The sequence below is a fragment of the Eutrigla gurnardus genome, assembly GCF_963514095.1.
Source record: "Eutrigla gurnardus genome assembly, chromosome: 20".
In the NCBI taxonomy this organism is placed as follows: Eukaryota; Metazoa; Chordata; class Actinopteri; order Perciformes; family Triglidae; genus Eutrigla; species Eutrigla gurnardus.
Genome location: NC_139931.1, coordinates 2,119,608 through 2,138,836, shown reverse-complemented (window position 1 = coordinate 2,138,836; position 19,229 = coordinate 2,119,608). Strand labels below are relative to the sequence as shown.

Below are 19,229 nucleotides of genomic sequence, written 5' to 3'. Positions count from 1 at the left end.
CTTTCCCAAAAAACGACACAAAGTCCTTCGAAGCAGCTGTCAAAAAAATAAGAAGAAATCACGTACAAATAACCAGCAGCGGCATCTCGACTCCAACAATCAATAGTTTTATTGTGAAAAAGTCTCATCTCTTCATACCTGCCTTGAAACTGTACAATCAATAATTTAAAAAAGGAAAACAAGTTCAGCTTTGTGTTTTAAGAACATTCTCTCTCTCACACACACACAAACACACACACACACACACACACACACACACACACACGCACACACACACACACACACACACACACACACACACACACACACACACACACACACACACACGCTACAGATCACTCAGCAGCTTTAGCCAAAAAGCAGAATAGTGTTTTACAAGTGTTTTTTTGTGTCTAAGTCACCATCATTATTACAACAGTCCTTCTTTATACAAACACTTCCAAAAACAGGCAAAAAACAAAGAGGGGCGTCCCTGAATCTCCCACAATCCTCTACAGATGTTTCCATCTCTTTAAAATAAAAATGTCCAAAAAACAAACAGAAACTCAGTTCAGGAGAAACACAATCTTTTTTTTTTTTTTTTTTTTTGCAAAGAGTCAACAAACAGAGGAAGAGTCCATAAAAAACAAAAACAAAAGGAGAGATGTAGAAGTGGAAACATGGGAGGAACATGCTTGTTGTGTAACCATCACACAACACAAAGAGGCTGGATGTGAATATCAACACACGCCGTTACACACCCGTAACACAAAGCCGCTTCCCGCTCATCGCCGAGACGGGAAACCTTCTGGAAACCTTGGTGACAAGCTCGAGTCTCGTTCCTTCTTTCTTAAAACACGGATGCCACGATCTAAATCTCACCTTTAACCTCCGAAGGCCGTGAATAAATATGGTGTTTTCCCATAAAAACCCCCAAATCAGAGATGAGAGAATAAACCACACGTGGACCAGGAGAAAACATGGCGCGGCGTTTAAAATGGAAAACAAGCAGCAGCTTAAATCTTTATAATGAAGAGGGGCGAGAGATGCTGAGGAAGACGACTGATGAAGAAACAAAACCACGCTGAGCGGAGCGGGGGATGAAGAGAGGCAGAGCCGGGGCGTACCGACGAAGCCCTCCAGAGATCTATGAAAAGAGCATCTATTATTCAGCAGCTATGAATCATGGGACGGCATGCGGAGGCAGCGGCGCAGATCAGAGAGAGAGGGGAGGAAGGGAAGAGGAAGAGGAAGAAGAGGAAGAGGAAGAAGAAGAAGAAGAAGAAGAAGAAGAAGAGGAAGAAGATCCGGTCGGGTTTGGTGGTTGGAAAGCTAACAATGTTCGCCGTTTCCCACCGGGCATGAAGGCAGCACGAAACCTGTGGCTGCTGATGTTTTCTCATGATTGATCAATAACATTGATAACAAAGATGTGGGTATTGTGTATTTTTCTTATTGTCAACAAATCCCATGAGAACGAACACACAACCGATAATAACAATAAGTATTGTGTGTGTTGTTCCTTTGTACCATAGAGGTGTCAACAACAACAACGACGACACAGATCCGCCGGTGAAAATAGTCCCCAACACACGCACCACTTCTTCCTGTTTGTATGAATGGATGTCTGCCTGGAACGGAAAGGAAGTAGGACTTTCAATATTGATTCATCTGCCAATTCTGATTATTTTTTGATTAATTCATTCATGGTTTGGTGTATGAAGACTCATGATGATGTCCCCAAATATTCAATTCATTATCATAATCTGCAAATACTCATAATGTCTAAGGTTTAAAAGAGCAAATCTTTAGTAGTTTTGCTTTAAAGATAAATTAATTAATAATACGTCAATCCGAGTGTGAAATGAGGCCCCGGTCCGGTCCGGTCGGTCCGGTCCGGTCCGGTCCTTCACATTCCCACCGTGGGAGACGAGCAGCTGGTCCTGAAGGTGAGCGGGTGACATTCAGAGAAACCTGATAAACACGGGTCGTTGTTTACCGTCAACACCGGAGACACTCGGCCGCCATGACGGCGTCCGGCTGCTCCGCCGGGTTTCTGTTTACACTCGGCACAATTTCCAACCGCCGCCGTCATCCGGGCCGGACTTCCGTCCCTCGGAAGGGAATCACACGAGGACGAGGCAGCGGAGTGTGTCGTATTTACTCGTTTTAAATGTGGCACAAAGGAGTTAGGTGGGAGGAGTTAACTCTGCCTAGACCCAGAGAGGCACCCTTGGGTGACACTCAGGTCTCGTCTGCAGACTACAACTCCCTCTCTGGGGGATCAGCAGCTTTTCGATGGGATTTGGTGACAAATATGGAAAAATGGAAGGGGGGCGGGGTCTAGACCTCATCTTCAACTACAACACCTTCACTCATCTTGTCACCAAGATTTCCTCTTCAGCTCGTGTGACTGAATATTAATAATAATAATGATGAGTGTTCAAACACAACCGTTACATCCAGCAGAGATTAATAATGATCCATTAAAGGTCTGGCTGGTTATTTAGTGTCTCCATCATTAGCTTATTGGTCGTTAAAACAGCAAATAAAGCGACAGGTAAAAAAAAAAAAAAAGGTGGAAACTTCAGCAGACAGACGGAAGAAAAAAGAAAGATGAGACACAACAATGAAGACGTGATCTCCAGAAGAAGCAAAGAGGCGTGGCATCGCGTAGAGAACTAACGTGAGGGATTTCTGATGTAGCTAAACCTCTCGTTTTCACGCTTGGCGGCGGCGACTTCTCCTCCGATATTCCTGAGGCGCCCGTTTGACCCCCCCCCCTCCACGCTGGAAAGGACTTCATGCTCTTCAAACATGAAGGTGAGAGGAAGCACTCCTTCATCCCTGGGACGTCGCCCTCTTCCTCCGACTAACTACTTCCTGTACACTCGCCCTCGATCCCACGCCGTCCCGACATTCATCGTCCAGAGGAAGCCGCGCCGATTAGGAGATTTTGCAGTTGTTGCGGGTGCAGTTCTGCGGCGGGCTCTGCGGCGGACGGATGGACTTGGAGCGCTTCAGGCTGTTGCCCTTGGAGCCGCCGGCCGGGTTGGCCAGCGAGTAGGAGCGTCCGTGCATCATGACGGCGTTCATGCCGTTGGCCATGGAGAAGGACTTGAGGTGGGACTTGATGGCGACGGGCAGCGGCAGCTTGTCGATGAGGTGGACCGGCGTGCACGACACGATGGCCCTGCAGCAGAGGTCCTGGAGGCTGAACACTGCGGAGAGGAGGTCGAAGGTCAACCACACACAAACTTACATAATAAAACTCCAGATTTGCGTCTTTAAACATTTGCTTTCCTGCTTCTGATGGGGAAGAGAATCCATCATTTCTTTAAACAAATCTCTACCGGGTGCATCTGCTTGGGCAAACTAGGACCTGGACTAGTTTCAGTAGCCGTTCTTTTAGGTTCTTTTAGGTTTCTAATAGTCAGGATGTCATTTTATTTTTTTAGCTTCCCACGTTGATATATTCAGTAATGTAGGTACTTCCTGTCATTCCACTTTGCCGTTCTTGATTGATGTTAAGCCACCGTTAGTTAAACTCACACACATTAAAAGTCTTCCAGTCTTCCCATTATTGGCCGGCTTTTAATGTGAAAAATCAGCATGGAGTGCTGACTATTATTTTCTGTAGTTTTACACTGGGGGGAAAACGGCAACTGGACTTAATTCCTGAACGGAGACGCTAAGACAGAGTGACATCACAGTGGTCTCTTCTGTTCTGTGATGGTTTTGGTTCTAGACCCGGATCCCGGCTCCACTCACCTCTGTTGGGCTTCCAGAACTTCTCCATGCCGTGCCGCATCAGGACGATGCGTGACAGCTCCGTGAACGACTCGATGACGTTGAAGTTGCACAGAGGGCTGACCTCGAAGAAGGTCATGCCGTTCTTCTCGGCGTACGCCCTCGCCTGCTCCGTGGGAACTTGCCGTTTGAAGGCCAGGTGTAGACGGTTACCGACAAGGATCCGGGGCACGCCAGGTGCATGCTGGGAAGAAAAGAAGAAAAAAAAAATCAAACGAGGACAGAATTAACGGTGGTCAGTAGGTAGCGATTTTCACGTTTCACACATGCACTGCAAGTAGTAACAAGTAACAGTCCAGCAGGGGGCAGTAGAGCGACACTTACGGATGCTAGCGGCGAGAAAACGACGTGGCAAGGCCGGATGGACGTTAATGTCTGGTTGTCATGGTATTTACGAATTTTTCACAAAATGTTATGAATATTTTTTTTTTTTACATTTTCAGGCAGTCTTTCCACTTAATAAGACAAATAATTTGGGATATTTTTCTGATGTTTTTTTTCCAATCTTTCAGGACATTTTCACATGCAATTTTAATTTGTTAGCATTTACGTGAATGCTAAACCACGAGCGAGTCTCGGATTACATCAGCAGCAGAGGATGGCGTCTTTACGTGCGTGCTCTGGCAAAGTGACGTTGCTTTTCCCTGAAATGTCCTGAGGTGGGAATTTGGCGGAAGCTTGTTTTGAATTCAACAAGCCTCCAGGAAGCAGCGTCTCTTGTCCGGCTCCGGTCTCTCGTATTCATCTCCGTCTGTTCTGAATGAAACATGATGGCCGACCTCACTCCTCCTCCTTCACTCCTCCGGACTGTCACCACTCTTCAGCTTCTCTTCAGCTTCCTCTCGGTTGCCTTTTCATGCTCAGAGCGTCTCCAGCGAGGTCAGCAGCCGTCACGGGGGAAACAGCAGCGGCGGTCGTGATGGTGGTGGAAACAGCAGCGGCAGCAAATACTGGAGGTTTCTACTTTGCCAGGTTTAAACCTCAAGCCTGATCTCACGCTCCACTGGAGGCGCTGCAGGTTTCATGTCACGCTCTCGTGGATGGAGATCAGCAGGACGGGTTCATACGTGAGCCTGTGTGGTCCGTTTTTAAGCTCCTGTGGTTATGTTTGACATATTTGATGATTTGCTTCATGTGTTTCATTACGTCCACGTGTGTTCCAGGCTGCTTTATGTTTCACATTTCCCAGTGGGAACGATAAACTTGCTGGTAAATAAAATCAATGAGATTTGAATGATTTCAGCTACAATCCTCACTAGAAGATGTGGTGACGACTTGGTCCATATTTTTAACAGCGTATCTCAAATCACTGGGGGAATGTAGTTCCTGGTCTTTACTCTGGCAAGAAAACTCATTTTGCTTAAATGGAAATCTCCCTCTCCTCCTTTTTTTCATTGAATCATAAATGTTCTTTACTTCATAAAACTCCTTTACGAGGGCCTTCAAACAAATTTGGGAAACTTTTTTCATTTAGTTAAGAAACTAAGTTCCATTGATATTCCAGACTGATTAACTCTATTATTATTTTCTATTTTACTACTGACTGGTGTTTTGTATACATATATTTTCTTTCCAAATTGATTAACTGTTCTTAGTTTAGTTATCTGTACTGTCGTATGTGTTTTGTTCTTCTTATTGAGAAAACTAATAAACAAAGAGATGCGGTGACTCTGACGGACATAAATCTCTGTTAACGCGTCGAGCGCGTTTCAAGCATCTGCGAGCTGATTTGTTTCAATGAACTGAAACCAGCAGCTGTTAAGAAAACAGGGAAATATATCCGACTTTCCACCGTTCAACTTTTTGGAAAATAATCAAAAAGAAAGAAGATAAAAAGTGAAGCATATTTTTCCACAAAGGCCTCTGAATACAATGAATACACAAGCCTGTGAGAAGGAGTAACAGCTGTGCTTTGTTCACACATCACAGATACAAAAAATAATCTGAAACTCTTGAGAATTTATATGATAAAATAATCGTTAATTAAATCGTTTCCTGTTCTCCATATGTGAGAATTTGTTCTTGTTCTTTTGGTTTTGGACAAAACAAACTATTTTAATTAATATATGAGGGTAATTTTTTCACTATTTCCTGCCACTTTATAGACTTATTGATACATTAACTAATTAGTTGCAGCCCTACATCTTTACTTTATTTCTGTCCTTGAAAAGTGGCCGACCGCGTCTGTGGAGGTGGAGCAGGAAAGGTCCAAGTGAAACATACATTCCACAGGCCAAAAATATCACACACACACACGGACACGGAGACACACACACACACACACACACACACACACACACACACACACTCTTTGTTTCCAAGTCGGCAGGAAGGACATGAGCGGCCCACACACACGGACACACACAGACAAACACGGACACACACAGACACACACAAACGGACACACACACACACAGATTGTCTGTAGTGATTCACTCACACCGTTACATTTCATGAATGGAAACACGAAGTCTAAAAGCTAAAATAATATAAAATCAAACTTCCACAAAACGGTCCTGAGAACGTTTTCCTGGGAAAATTCAACAGTCGGCAGAGTTTTTAAGACCCGACCTGATTTAGTTCAAATTCACCAATAATAACACAAACTGACTGCCCGATGAGGCGCTGGTACACCAGCAACATCTGTTTTTAAGCTTTGAAGAGGGCAAAGTTTCAGTTCCCCGTCAGACAGGACGGTCTGACCGCGAGGTCAAGAGGTCAAGACAAACACAACGGCACCGCCGCGTGGCATTTAATGAACGCAAATAGAAAAACTGAAATCGTTAATCGCAATAATTAGATACAGGGTTCCTCCACCTTTTCCAAAGTCAAATTCAAGCACTTTTCAAGCATTTCAAGGTGCATTTCCATGCTTTTCCAGCCCCTTCCAGCTGTGGTAAACTCCATATTTGTATCAATCCAATGGTCAGTATTCAGTCTACTTATTATGTCACTTGTTCATCACATTAAATGAGATGTTATAGTCCTATAATCTTCTTTTCTCTGTTATATCATGTATGTCATCACAAAGAACACACATTTCAAGCACTTTAATCTAAATCCAAGCACTTTTCAAACCTTGAAACACTAAAAATTCAAGTGTTTTCAAGGATTTCCAGCACCCGTGTGAAGCCCACCTCCCAAAGCCTGTCAAACCTCATCAAACCAATCGTTGATGCATCTCCTCGACTCACCTCGTCAATCTCTCTGATCCACCTGTCGATCCCATCAAAGGACCAGCGGTTGGTGATGTCATACACCAGCAGGATCCCCTGAGGATAGACACATGACTAAATCAGGAGGGTTTGTAAATGCACATTTGACCAAAACAATCTGCGATCCCTCGGACCAGATTCCGGGGCGAGCGGGTTTACTTCCTGCAGAGTGGCGTTTGGTTTCGTCTCTCACCTGAGCGCCGCGGGAATACGAGCGGAAGATGGTGCAGAACCTGCCCTGCCCTGAGGTGTCCCTGAAGAGAGAGAGACATCATAAAGAACAGTGTACATCAGTCTGCACACCTCCAATGAGCTGAATTGGTTTAGCCTCGCTGGTCATCAGTTGCTGGGCAGATTTGTTTCGATGACGTGATTGATGACTTTGCATCGAGGTAAGAAAGGTCAGGATTTACATGACTGTTATGCAACTGTGTGCAATCGTAGTGTGTTGTTTAATTTGTGTGATACAGGATTTGTGCAAATTAGTTTTATGTGTGTGTGTGTACTTTCATTGCAACGTGATGCTTCTCAGGGCTTCCGTATAAAAACATTTTCTGTTTTGAGCTCTAGACACAAGCAAATCTACTTACAGAATCCTAATTTATTCATATTACTACATATATATATATATATATCAGACTCATACTCTCAGCCCCACAAAGTCCGTGTGCAGAGAATAACTGAGGATTAGCTGAACCTGACGGATCCTGACAAGTCTCTCTGCGCTCCCAAACCTCGTGAACATCTATTTAAAAACGGGGTGTCGCAGATATAAAAGAAACTCGCCGGCTCGTTTGGCATCTCAGACTTAGAAACTATTTTTGGTGTAGTGTTTGAAGAACAATTTGAGAGCAGCTGCTTCGCTGCTTTTACAGTCTGGAAATGAACAGCGAAGACGAGCTCACAGCTCGGCCAGTTGTGTCCAGTCACACGGAGGTAATCATCTATTGTGCAGTCGACCAGAAATGACATCCGTGCTAATGAAATATTTGCTCTTGTAACGGCAGGTGTGGCTATTAAATAGTTCACTCCACAGTCTTATTGTTGTTGGATGAAAACAAATCGATATGAGCCTGATAATGAGATTGATACCACTTTAAGGGTCGCCCTGGTGGTGCCTTTTATACCCCATCTCATTAACTTCACTGTCGACCCTCTAATAAATGCAAATAATGGTCAAAAAGCTCAATTAAAGCGGAACATTACTCAGACCCCCCCCATCTGAAGGTGAGGCTGGTTTCAGTTAAAAAGGGCTGAGTCGTAGTTTTTGATCAAACAAACAAGAGGATATAGTGCACTCACCGGGGACTACTTTCAGCGGCGGATTAATGGACATTTGCAGTGAGTATTTGTGGCAGCAGGACGGTGAACGTGGGAGAGTGAGAGTAAACAGTGTGTGTCTTCATGGTAATGAAGGAACGACCGCGAGGCTTATTGATGTATTTTTAATGACGCTCTATGACTCAGAGGAAGAAAATATATCAAGCTGTCACACACATTTTATTTATTTGCCTCAGTTGCTTGTGAGATTTGTTGACAGTAATAAAATATAGAGTAGCACCGTATATCCTTTTAGTGTCTGCAGCTTTTCTCGACGGCAACAGAGCGTCGGCTGCAACGTTTAGACGGTAAAACGACGGCGAGGCGAGGAGGGAGAGAGACTGAGGCAGCGAAAATAAAACAGATTCTGCATCACGGAGCTGCCTTTAAACTTTTCCCTCCACGGGGAAGACGAGGCGTTGCTTCTCCCCCGAGGAGTTGAATTCCTTGGCCTACTTCCATCAAACGGGCCTCGCCTAACGCTGCAGAGTCTTAACTGAAGATTACACGCATCTGCTGCATCTTCACTGATGCAAGAATATTTGTGAGGCACGTAACAATATGCAGAGAAGGACCGGCACCAACCATGTCTGCAGTCACGTACATGCACCTTTCAGCTGGGTATGTTGGGTTTTTACTGCATGCCAATATAAGATGTCTACAGTATCAGTTAGGTATGAAAAAAAACAGAAATAATAACCATATACCTCCCCTTATATGTTGATTTATTCTGTTATACTACATCATATATTACAATAAACTTTACACATACTATACTGTATTATATTTGATATTTTATTATGTCATATTGTGGTTCTGTACTATATGTGATGTTATACAGGACTCCAGACTGCGACCATAGATCAACATGAAACCACGACCCACTCGGCCCCTCGAGTGACATCACAGCACAGCGGTAAACAACAATGATGAGAACGGTCGATTGTTCTTTACGTCAAGAAAAATATCTGTGGTTCCTGTTTCACTTGTTACACCGGCCGCCGTCACACTGAACGACATCATCCATGGAGGTAACTGTCTCACGGTGAAATGCCTAATCCTGACTCAAACAACAAACTACAAAAAACACTACCTGCATCGTTATCTTTATTCCTGCTTAGATCATTTATATAATGCATAAAGCATTTACTAATGTGTACAGGAAGTGACAAAAAGGTAACTTAACATGTATCATGTCGCCAAAAGACCTGAATTGTATGAAAGTTAGTCTGGAGCCTTTGTCCTCATTCAACATCTCATATCACTTACAATGTCATCATTTACCATTTTACACATTATGAAAATATGTTTCAATGATTAATGATAATCATTCTAGTCTTATTTTAGTTTGATATACCTTAATAATAAATATATACTCATTTATTTATGTGCTGCTGCAAGAATCAACAAATCAATCACAAAGTTTCCCCCCCTTATCTTAATACAATTGCAGCCGTGAGGATAGTTCACCGTCCTTTGTGACCATTTGACTCCGAGAGTAGGGAAAGAGATTCCTCATGAAAACAGTTGACAGGGAGCTATGTGGATTTTCCAGAGTAAGACATGTTGTATTTTCAGGTCTGGGAGGTCTAGAACGGCACCGTGGTGCTTTTGATTTAAGAGTTCGTTCCAGAAAAACTCTCTATTGTAGAGACAACAACAGGTGATGGTTCAGCGGTGATGTGTGTGTGCTTACCAAAGCTCCAGCTTCACTCTCCTCCCGTCCAGAAGGATGGTGGTGGTTTTATAGTCAATACCTGGACAGAGAGACAGATGGGGGGGGGGGGGGGGGGCATTAGGCAAATGGATGCATCAAGAAGGTCGACATCAATCAAGATTACAACACCGCAGTAAGAGACACACTGATGCTCTGATTGAGTCACTTAAACAGAATCAAAGTAGAAGTACACTCAATCCACGGCAGAGGACGGGGACGTGACAGCTGTGCATTTACGGGGCAGCGATGATGTAATCATGGTATCAGTGTGACTGACATGGTGTAGAATAAGCTTCCTTCTTTCACCGTGTTTCCTGCTCAGACTGTCCTCTCTCAATTCTACTTCAATCCTGTTTTTACACGTTGAAATGTCAAAACTAAAAAAGTCAAACTAAAAACCATGTCTTCCTGTTAAACCGCCAGGCAGTAGGTGTTCAGCCTCCGGCAGCTAACAGATATCTGTCTCTCTGTTCTGACAAAACCTGTCTGACTGCTACACCTGTCGCCCTGCCTCTCCATGTCTCGACATGTTCACCCGAGACCTCTCTCCGGTTTATGTGGTACCACCTCAGGCCAAACTGGTGAACCACCGTTCAATCAGCGTCTTCCCACCTTCCATCGGATGTTTTTATCTTTTCACTCAACAGTTTTACCTCCATGTGGGTGAGACTATCTGGAGGTTTGCAACGGGGTCTAAGTTGTCCAACCCTGACCCCCTTTATCACTCAGGCCTGAGCCCATCAGTGCACCTTACATAGCGCTGTCATCACTCACTCTGTGTGGGTTACAAGAAGTTACAAGATCATCATCATCATCAGGGAAATGTCCGACTTATTAAAGCCGGACGTTTCATTTCTGCCGAGCCGTCATAATAAAGCCGTTGCACAAATGGGTTTGAAGTGGATTCTATCAGAACTGAGGCCTGATCCACTACCATCCTTGGTCCTGGAAAGACCTGCAAGGAAACTTGAGACCTTTATCTCTTTAAATGTGTAGTCGTCTCAACAGTAACAGTATGGTAGATATGCTGCTGATACAGATTTAAAACGCCAGACACACTGATCGGATATGATTTGATTTCATCCGCTATTTATGGAGATTTGTTGACAATAACAGAAATACACAATAACACTCTTAAACCTTGAAAATGATTAAGGGTATTGGCTAGTTCTGGATGTAATGACTTCACCATTATTCATAACCAATAACCATCAATTATTTTGAAATAAAGACAAATGCCCACATTGCCCAAACCCAGATCTGATACCGATTAATTTTCTGCCAACAAATCGATCATCCAATGAATAATTCCACTTCTAGACCAGCGGATGCATGTTTGAATGCCCACTCACCACTTATCCTTTAACTGGAAACCGTCAGCTTCATCACTAAACATTAAGACAGACAATCAACATCCCAGTAATGTTTGAGTTAACAGCAGAAGCCTTCCCGGCTCCCAGACTCTCACACGACTACATCAGCCTCTGGCAGGTAGCGCCTGTTGGCTAACGACATTAGCAATATCTTCCAAATTTCCAGGCAACATAAAGCAGCTGCCGAGCTAAAGTGCTGAGCTCAGGGCTAACTTAATTGAATTGGAGTGAATGCGGGACTTGCTACCAAGTGCTTCCTCTCCTCTCGTTGCCAGGGCTCACTTAGAGATCACAGATAATCAATAGCGTCTCTGATGTCTTGGCTGTCCTGCTGCTTCTATTCTGGCGGTCAGCTTACTTTGTTTGTTCTTTGGATGCACTCAGAGCTGTGTAAAGCTCTAAATGTTCCACATTTGTTGGGGCTGCATCAGAGAGGTGCTGAATTAATGCTGCATAATGTCTCTGAGATGAAGTTTACCATCACTGTAAGCCACCGAGTGGACCCCATGGCTAAAACACATCCATATTCATTTACCTGTTCATTGATTTCCTATAAACTACTCTGTTTATGGAGACCAGAAACAAGAGAGGTATGTCCTCCAGTGAATTATAAGTGACATTTACAACAACAACAAAACAGCGATGCTGAAGAACATCAGGTGTAAATGACATGTAAATGACAGGTTGTGAAGGGAACTGAAACAGGGAAGAAAAGAGCAAAGTGCAGAAAATCTGATGTGACAGCAGCGAGGCTGCATTCACAGAGCTGTGGTAATATTGAACAGGATTAGACTTTGTGCAGCTAGCGATTCGCTCTCTCAGACGCACCGTGAAACCCCTCTCGATCCTTCAGGAGAGCAGCACAGAGGGGGGTTACCGCCGAGCTGGCCGGCCTCCAGCGGTAAGCGCTGTCTGTGGATATGCCGCTGTCCAAACAGCCAGGCTGCTGCTGTAAGGAAACAATGGACCGCCGTGGCTGCACGACCCCGGGGGGAATATCCCATTGTTAGCGTGAGCTGAATGAAAAACAGATCCGGGCGTCTCGCAGCTGCACTGGAAAGCATCTTTTTTTGTTCAACCTGCTTTTGCATTTTAATTGACTTCAGCCCTGCAAGCCTGGTGTGGCTAACGTCAACAGAATGTGAAATCCAAAACCTCCTCCCAGTGTGAAAAATCAATGTGTAGATCCCCTCAGAAATTATGTGTAACCCCCCCAACACACCAACGCCATAGTATGAGTCCGGGTTACTAAATATGACGACACAGCAAGACAACAGACATCTGTTACAGCGTCTTTACTCAGAAAGCTATCCCTTTAATATCTCTACATGGTTTAGATCGCTGTAACATTAAACATTCATCTGAAGTACCTTCATTTATCAGGTATCTAATCCCTACAACTAGAGCTGGAATCATTGGCTGAATACATCAATATAAATCGTTTTACTCACTTTTCTAGCAGAAAACCAGAAGATTAACTCATTCCAGCCTCTTTTTCTTTTTCTTTGTCATTTAAATATGTCAACTTGAAATCTGTGAGAGAGTGAGAACTGGTTTTGCTGCGTGTACTCAAACACAGATTCAAAGGTGTTGCACTCCAAAAATGTTAAAACAAGCAGGAAGGATATATTAAACGCTCGTAGTAGCTAAATCCTTTAGAGAGCCAACATGATTTCATCAGGTCATTGAGCTAAACATTGCAATTAATTGCAATTCGTTGACTCATTATTTTATGACAAAGGAAAGCAGCAACATTACATTAACTATGTGATTATCAATACAGTTGCTGATTATTGGCAGTTTAACAAAATGTTGCATGTTGATGCATTTGTCACCATTCTGAAAGTAGTGAGCACATTTCTGATCAATAATGCACACGAATCACTGAGTAGGGAATGTGACGGACCAACTGGCTGCCCCCCGAATCAGGCAGGGAGCCAATCATAGCCTCAGGAACAATGCCAATCAAAATCTGTTCTTCTGTCCTGATTTTCCCCTCTTAAAATATTAACGTCCCCCCTTCTCGCTCCGCGCTAACCTCTCCTTGCTAGCGGGGGGGAAATCAATAGCGGAGCTTCTGTCTGCACAAACATCCCAGCTGGAGCGTGATCAGCTGCGTTCCGCTCTGCCTTCCATATTTAATGAAGCTGTTTGAAGGCTTTTGATCTCGCCCGCATCAATTAGGACATCTTCCCCTCTTTGGAGTCTTTGGAAGCTGGCCGGGCTCACGGTTCGTCTTCAGGGGAATGACGGGTTCTCTGTGGGCTTGGTTGTTCGGCAGCCATCTTTAAATCGCAACCACACTACTGCAGATACGTCCGAAGACACGGTTTACGCGTCAAACACAGTTCCCTCCAAGGAGGGTATGATTTAAAAAATGACGCTGCCAGTAGACGGCATTGTTGGGAAGCTCAACGCTTGTAAATAACAATTATATTCCTCGGCAGTTAATCAAGATATCTACTTTGTTCAATACCTTTTTCTTGGTCTTTTGCAAGATCTCTAAACAGCTAACTTATTTTTGTATTGATAAATATGGATGTAAGGTTAGCAAAAGTCTAGGTATCCTTGTTGAACAGCTTCTACTTTACTCAGATGAGGACCTAACAATTGTTCCTATTTTTTCACTCAAGTGGTGAGATGGCCACGCCCACTAACGAGACAGGAAGTATAAAACATTTCAAACCATCGGTGGCATCTTTGCTGGAGAATGTTTTCATTTAAAGCCCTATTTTTAACAGCACGCTGCTCAAATATTCAATTTCTTCAGCTGTTCCAGGACTTTAAGTGCCTTTAAGAGTCACCAACAACCCATCAGGGTAGAGCACGACTTCACCCACGATGTCGACACTCAGTTGGCCTTCAGTGAATGTGGGTGTCTGGAAACATACACGACACTGGAAGGTCTTCACACTGCTGCCAGAAGCCCGCAGGCAGCATCGGCCTTGGGCAGAATTCATTAGATAAGGACTGGTGAAAAGGGGCTCGTTCTGCTGACTGATGTATATTTCATGAACAGTCGGCGTCCTCCTGAGGGGAGGAGATGAAAATCTTCTTCATCTGAAAAATCTACTTGAGGGATTCATCTGCGACAGCAAGGACTGTTTGCTGGAGTAAATATCTTAACAAATGCACTCAACGTGTTGGTTTTTTTAACCCTCACCTAAGTAAGCAGCTTATATTCCATCACTAGATGTGTAACGTGTGGTCTAATGCATGTGGCGGGTCTACTCTCATCCATTTCTGTCCTGCTGTGCAACTCATTACTGTCCCTCGACAACCTCATACAGCTGATTTAGCATCAGAGTGATTCCAGTGATACAGGATTAATTTTTATTCTAGGCATGTTTATGTGTATAATATTACCATTCATACATGAGGCAATTCAAAGTGCTTTACAGAGGCAGGGAAATACATTCATTTCAAAGATATTAACCTGTAAAATAAGTATAGAATTCAAATAGTAAAAGTGTAAAAGACACAGGTAGATTGGCAGGGCTGGCATAGGACTGCAGCAGCCTTGACAGGAAGACGTTTTTCAGCTTAAAGAGGCCGCCACGCTGGAGAGGCGTGTTAGGTGTGATATGGAGAGTGAAACGTGTCGCATGCATGTGTCGCGGTGCAGCTCCTGTTGACTGCCTGATTACACCATTAAAATCAATCGGCAGGTATCTGAGAAGTTGCCTCAGTGCATCAGACTGAACACAATGACTGATTTAAGTGTGTGCATTGTCATGCAGCTTTTACTGCAGAGTGATTTGCACTATATAACCTACAACAATAACAGGAAGTTCACGTTGAAGTGTTTTCCATGTATGGAATTCATTTGGCCAGCACACCCAAAAGGGATTTACCCCCACCAACAAGGTATTTTTACATGTATTAGTCCTTCCTTTCCTTTGGAGAAATGCAGTTAAAGCTGCCTATTATTTGAAGAAACAAGGGGGAAATAGTAAAGCAGCAGCATAGCAAACTTCAGTTCAGCTGGGAGGAGCAGTAATGTGGAATCTATGATTAACAAAAGATTTTTGTTATTAAAGAAATTATAGAAACGTCACTACCATAATATGGGGGAAAATCCATAACAGCCCCTCTATGAAACACCTGGGAAATCGTTGAGTGTAATGTGTGAATGGTTTCTCTTAAATTGGAAACATACAAAGACACTGGTATGGTCCTTTAAGAACCTTAATTTGGTCTCTTCTCCAGGATTTCCCTTTGATAGGACTGTGTGAGAAAACGTGTACAACACGCTGACCGGCTTACGGCAGCAGCAGGCGGTGATCAGATAGTGGCCGTCAGCCCTGGAGCAAAAGCAGTGAGAGAGCCAGGTGATCTGAGCTCCTGCACCCAGGGAGGGATCATCTGCCTGGGCACAGCTCCATCAGCCTTCCCCCCATCACTGCACGACGGAGTTAAATGAGCTTTTTGTGCACTATATACTCTAACGCAACAAATAAATACTTAACAACTAGGAATCTAAATTAAATTTGCCTCTGTAACGTTCAAATTAAACCTACAGAAGATTTCTAATGGGCCTGGGCAGCATACTTGCAGAATCCGATCAACTCAAATACATGTATACACAAGTACCAGAGAACATGGCTTCCTTTATTTATAGTTTGACGCTAAGGGAGCTGTTCAGGAATAAAGGAACACCCATCTTACTGGGGAATGTAAAGATCTATTGTGTGGTTTTTGGACTTTAAGTGGCCGTGAAAACGATTGTTTAGCAAGTGAACTATATCAACAATGCACTTGTTATCTAAATGCTCCGTGTTATGAGCGCCAAGAGAGCTCATTGTGTGCTCTCCACAGTCCACGCAGCAAAACGTGCAGCCAATATGCTGTATGACTTTTCTGATGAGCAAGCATGCCATATCACAGGGAGATCATCATCACGAGAGGACACACACTGAGCCAGCAGGTCGCCAATCGGCTGAGAGAAAAGGTGACTCACCGCTGCTGTAAGCATAAGGGGACTCCGCTGATCCGTCCTGCAGGCTGTCCAGGATCTCTCCTTTGCCCACGTCGCTGTCTCCGACCAGCAGGAACTTGAGCAGGTAGTCGTAGCTTTTCACTGGGCTTCCCTGGCTGCCCATCGTGTCTCACATCTGAGCCCACCAGGGGCTGGAGAGTGACTGTAACCTCCCCCCCAGTACGCACAAGGATGGGTAACCTCTCGTGTGTTATTCTACTCACTTGAACCAAAACACAGGGCTCGTTATGCCATGGACTTGTTGAATGGTGCCTCCACCAGCCTAAAAAGTCCTTGTTTCGCCTGGCAACTTTAACAGTCTTCCAAATTGTGTACAATTTTCAGACTAAAAAAAAAAGGGGGGAGGGGGGGAAGGAGGCCGGTCTCACAAAGGATGTCCTAGTTGAAAAACAAGGGTGTCAAACATGTGCTTCTGAAAAGGCAAAACATCCTTATTGCTCAAAAGTAACCGAGAGGAAACCAGAGTTGGGTCATAGGTGGACTTCTAACGTAAACAACTGGGTCTGTCTCTCAAACTGATGCCCGACAGTTTAGACGTAGGTGTAACCACAATCTGACACAAAGATTAAACATTATCTTTAGTGAATTAGCATAGATTTAAAAGTGAAAGCACAGGCAATCAGAGCGCATCTGATTCTGCATCCGGACGGGATGACGCTTGTGTGCTAGGTGTAAAAAAAAAGTCTATGTAGGGAAGAAAAGCATGCTTATTATTAGTATTATTATTATTATTATTAATATCTGGAATGGTTACAATAGGCCTATTTTTGGAGCAGATTATAGCTGCTGAGATATGTTTTCTAGAAAGCAAACAACCCGCCTAAGCTGTCTTTTTGTTCCCATTTAGGAGATGCTCTGTTGGCTAAGTTAGCAGGGGGGAGAGCTGCCAGAGAGCTAGCCAGCTAGCGTAGCTATTAGCACTGTTGCTAACGTTGCCAAAGTAGTCACAGACCCGATAGATATCTAAAAGACACTGTCACCGTTCGTGGCTTACACTACAAAATGAAGATAACGTTCACAGGAAGCTAACTTAGCTAGCGCAGCCCGTAGCTTCAACTTCCAACGGACGTCTGTGTAATTTCAGGCCCCCTTGTCTTTCTTTAGTCCGGGATGACAAAGATTCCCGTAACTTCGCTGCGTTGTATCCAGAAAACACCCGATATCTGCGGCGGGATTTAAAGGCCGGTGACACTTTTAAGTCCAGTCCAGATCTCCGTAGGAGTATTCAGTGATCGCAGTCCGTGATTTCTCCATGTTTCTCCATCATATTGGCTCATAATCACAGCTGTGACTCCTCGGTGCCGCACGACAACACTGAAGGCGCTGCTGACAGATCGGGGGCAGCTCGCCACACTACCGCTGCTGCTGCTGGCGTCTCCTCCTCCTCCTCCGCCCTCGCGCTCTAGGTTCCCGCCCTCTCCGCTCCGGGCCCCGCCCACCCGCGCACATGATTGGTCGTTGTCCCCCGCGGTGACTGACGCGACGTAGGGACTCATTGGTGGAGCGGAACGTCCGTCACGACGCGGGTGTCAACAACACGCAGATGGTTGAGGACAACAAAGATGATTCATTCTCACACAGAACAATGGCAGAACATGATTCAATTAAAGCTGTGAAATGGTTTTGTTTTGTCCTAACATCACTTTATACTGTTTTATGTTTATTATGTATTCTATCTTATCTAATTCTGTTACATAAATGCTCTTATTCACTGTATTGTTTGAAATGTCTTTGATCCTCATTTGTTTACTGCATGTTTTTTTTCTTTTATACATTTTGTAGTAACATTGTTGGAGTGAGCCTGAAGACTCAACATAGTATTTGAGAAAAGTATTTAACAGTAAACCTAAATAACATTTAACAGTATACATAAATAACATTTAACAGTATATATAAATAACATTAAACAGTATACATAAATAACATTTAACAGTATATATAAATAACATTAAACAGTATACATAAATAACATTTAACAGTATATATAAATAACATTAAACAGTATACATAAATAACAATATTTTCAGAAATGTTGAACTGTTCCTTTTAAAATTCAGGTTTTGTTGTTTCCTTTGTTCTATAACTCAGATGAATGTTGGAACAGGTCACATTTGAGGATTTAATAAAGCCATTCCTACGTGTAGTTTGATGCAGCATGGTAGGAATAATATTATGAAATGTGATGCACAGTAGTAGGCTGAGTGTGCATTTGATACTAGCTGTGTCAAATCTGCTTTCGTAACATCGTGAGTCAGCTCGTCAGCTTTGCTAGAACAATCTCCCGAGGATGAACGAACACACACACACACACACACACACACACACACACACACACACACTTGTATTGGAGGCAACAGCTTGAATGAAATCACTGAAGGAACATGTTTGTTTCTCCTTCCATCTGGAGATCACTATCTTGAAAATGAGCATTGATTGACTGATTGATTGATTGGGTTAACAGTTAGTTACTACCCACACATTGTTGATGTCATTCACACTTGTAAAGCAACATGAGAGATCTACTGTGTAAACCTCTAATAGGATATAACTATATGTATAGATCTGGTAATTCATTAAAAATAAGCCTATTAAGGGTTCATCCAATGAATGAAAACACAAGGTCTCACATTAGAGACTAAGTGTTGATTCCTGGAGTCTGGATGATGGTTTATATTTTAATTAAAAAACATTATATCGTTAATAACGGTTCAGTGCTGTTTAAATGAATCCCTTTAAATATTAGCACGTGAATTCTGTTCATTAATTAACAGAGCAACTCAAGCTTTGGTCTCTTATTGTAGATTTACATTATCATT

The 19,229-nt window shown here is 43.5% G+C and overlaps 1 protein-coding gene across 1 annotated transcript; it reads right to left on the bottom strand.

Moving 5' to 3' along the window:
* Positions 1-91: 91 nt before the first annotated feature.
* Positions 92-17,765, bottom strand: LOC311031751 (ras-related protein Rab-40C). Its single transcript, XM_084038212.1, has 6 exons — positions 16,375-17,765; positions 10,021-10,081; positions 7,198-7,258; positions 6,984-7,061; positions 3,751-3,973; positions 92-3,200 (listed from the first exon to the last, which is right to left on the bottom strand). The coding sequence occupies exons 1-6, from the start codon at positions 16,514-16,516 to the stop codon at positions 2,926-2,928; spliced, it is 840 nt and encodes a 279-aa protein (XP_083894338.1). The 5' UTR covers positions 16,517-17,765; the 3' UTR covers positions 92-2,925.
* Between the last annotated feature and the right edge of the window lie 1,464 nt (positions 17,766-19,229).

Bases quoted from the DNA above. Each gene is read 5' to 3' on its own strand.
- LOC311031751 (XM_084038212.1), bottom strand. From the start codon at position 16,516: ATGGGCAGCCAGGGAAGCCCAGTGAAAAGCTACGACTACCTGCTCAAG. The intron at 10,082-16,374 runs GTGAGTCACCTT...CTCTCTGTCCAG, and splicing joins CCCTTATGCTTACAGCAGCG to GTATTGACTATAAAACCACC. The intron at 3,201-3,750 runs GTGAGTGGAGCC...TCCTCTCCGCAG, and splicing joins GTTCTGGAAGCCCAACAGAG to TGTTCAGCCTCCAGGACCTC.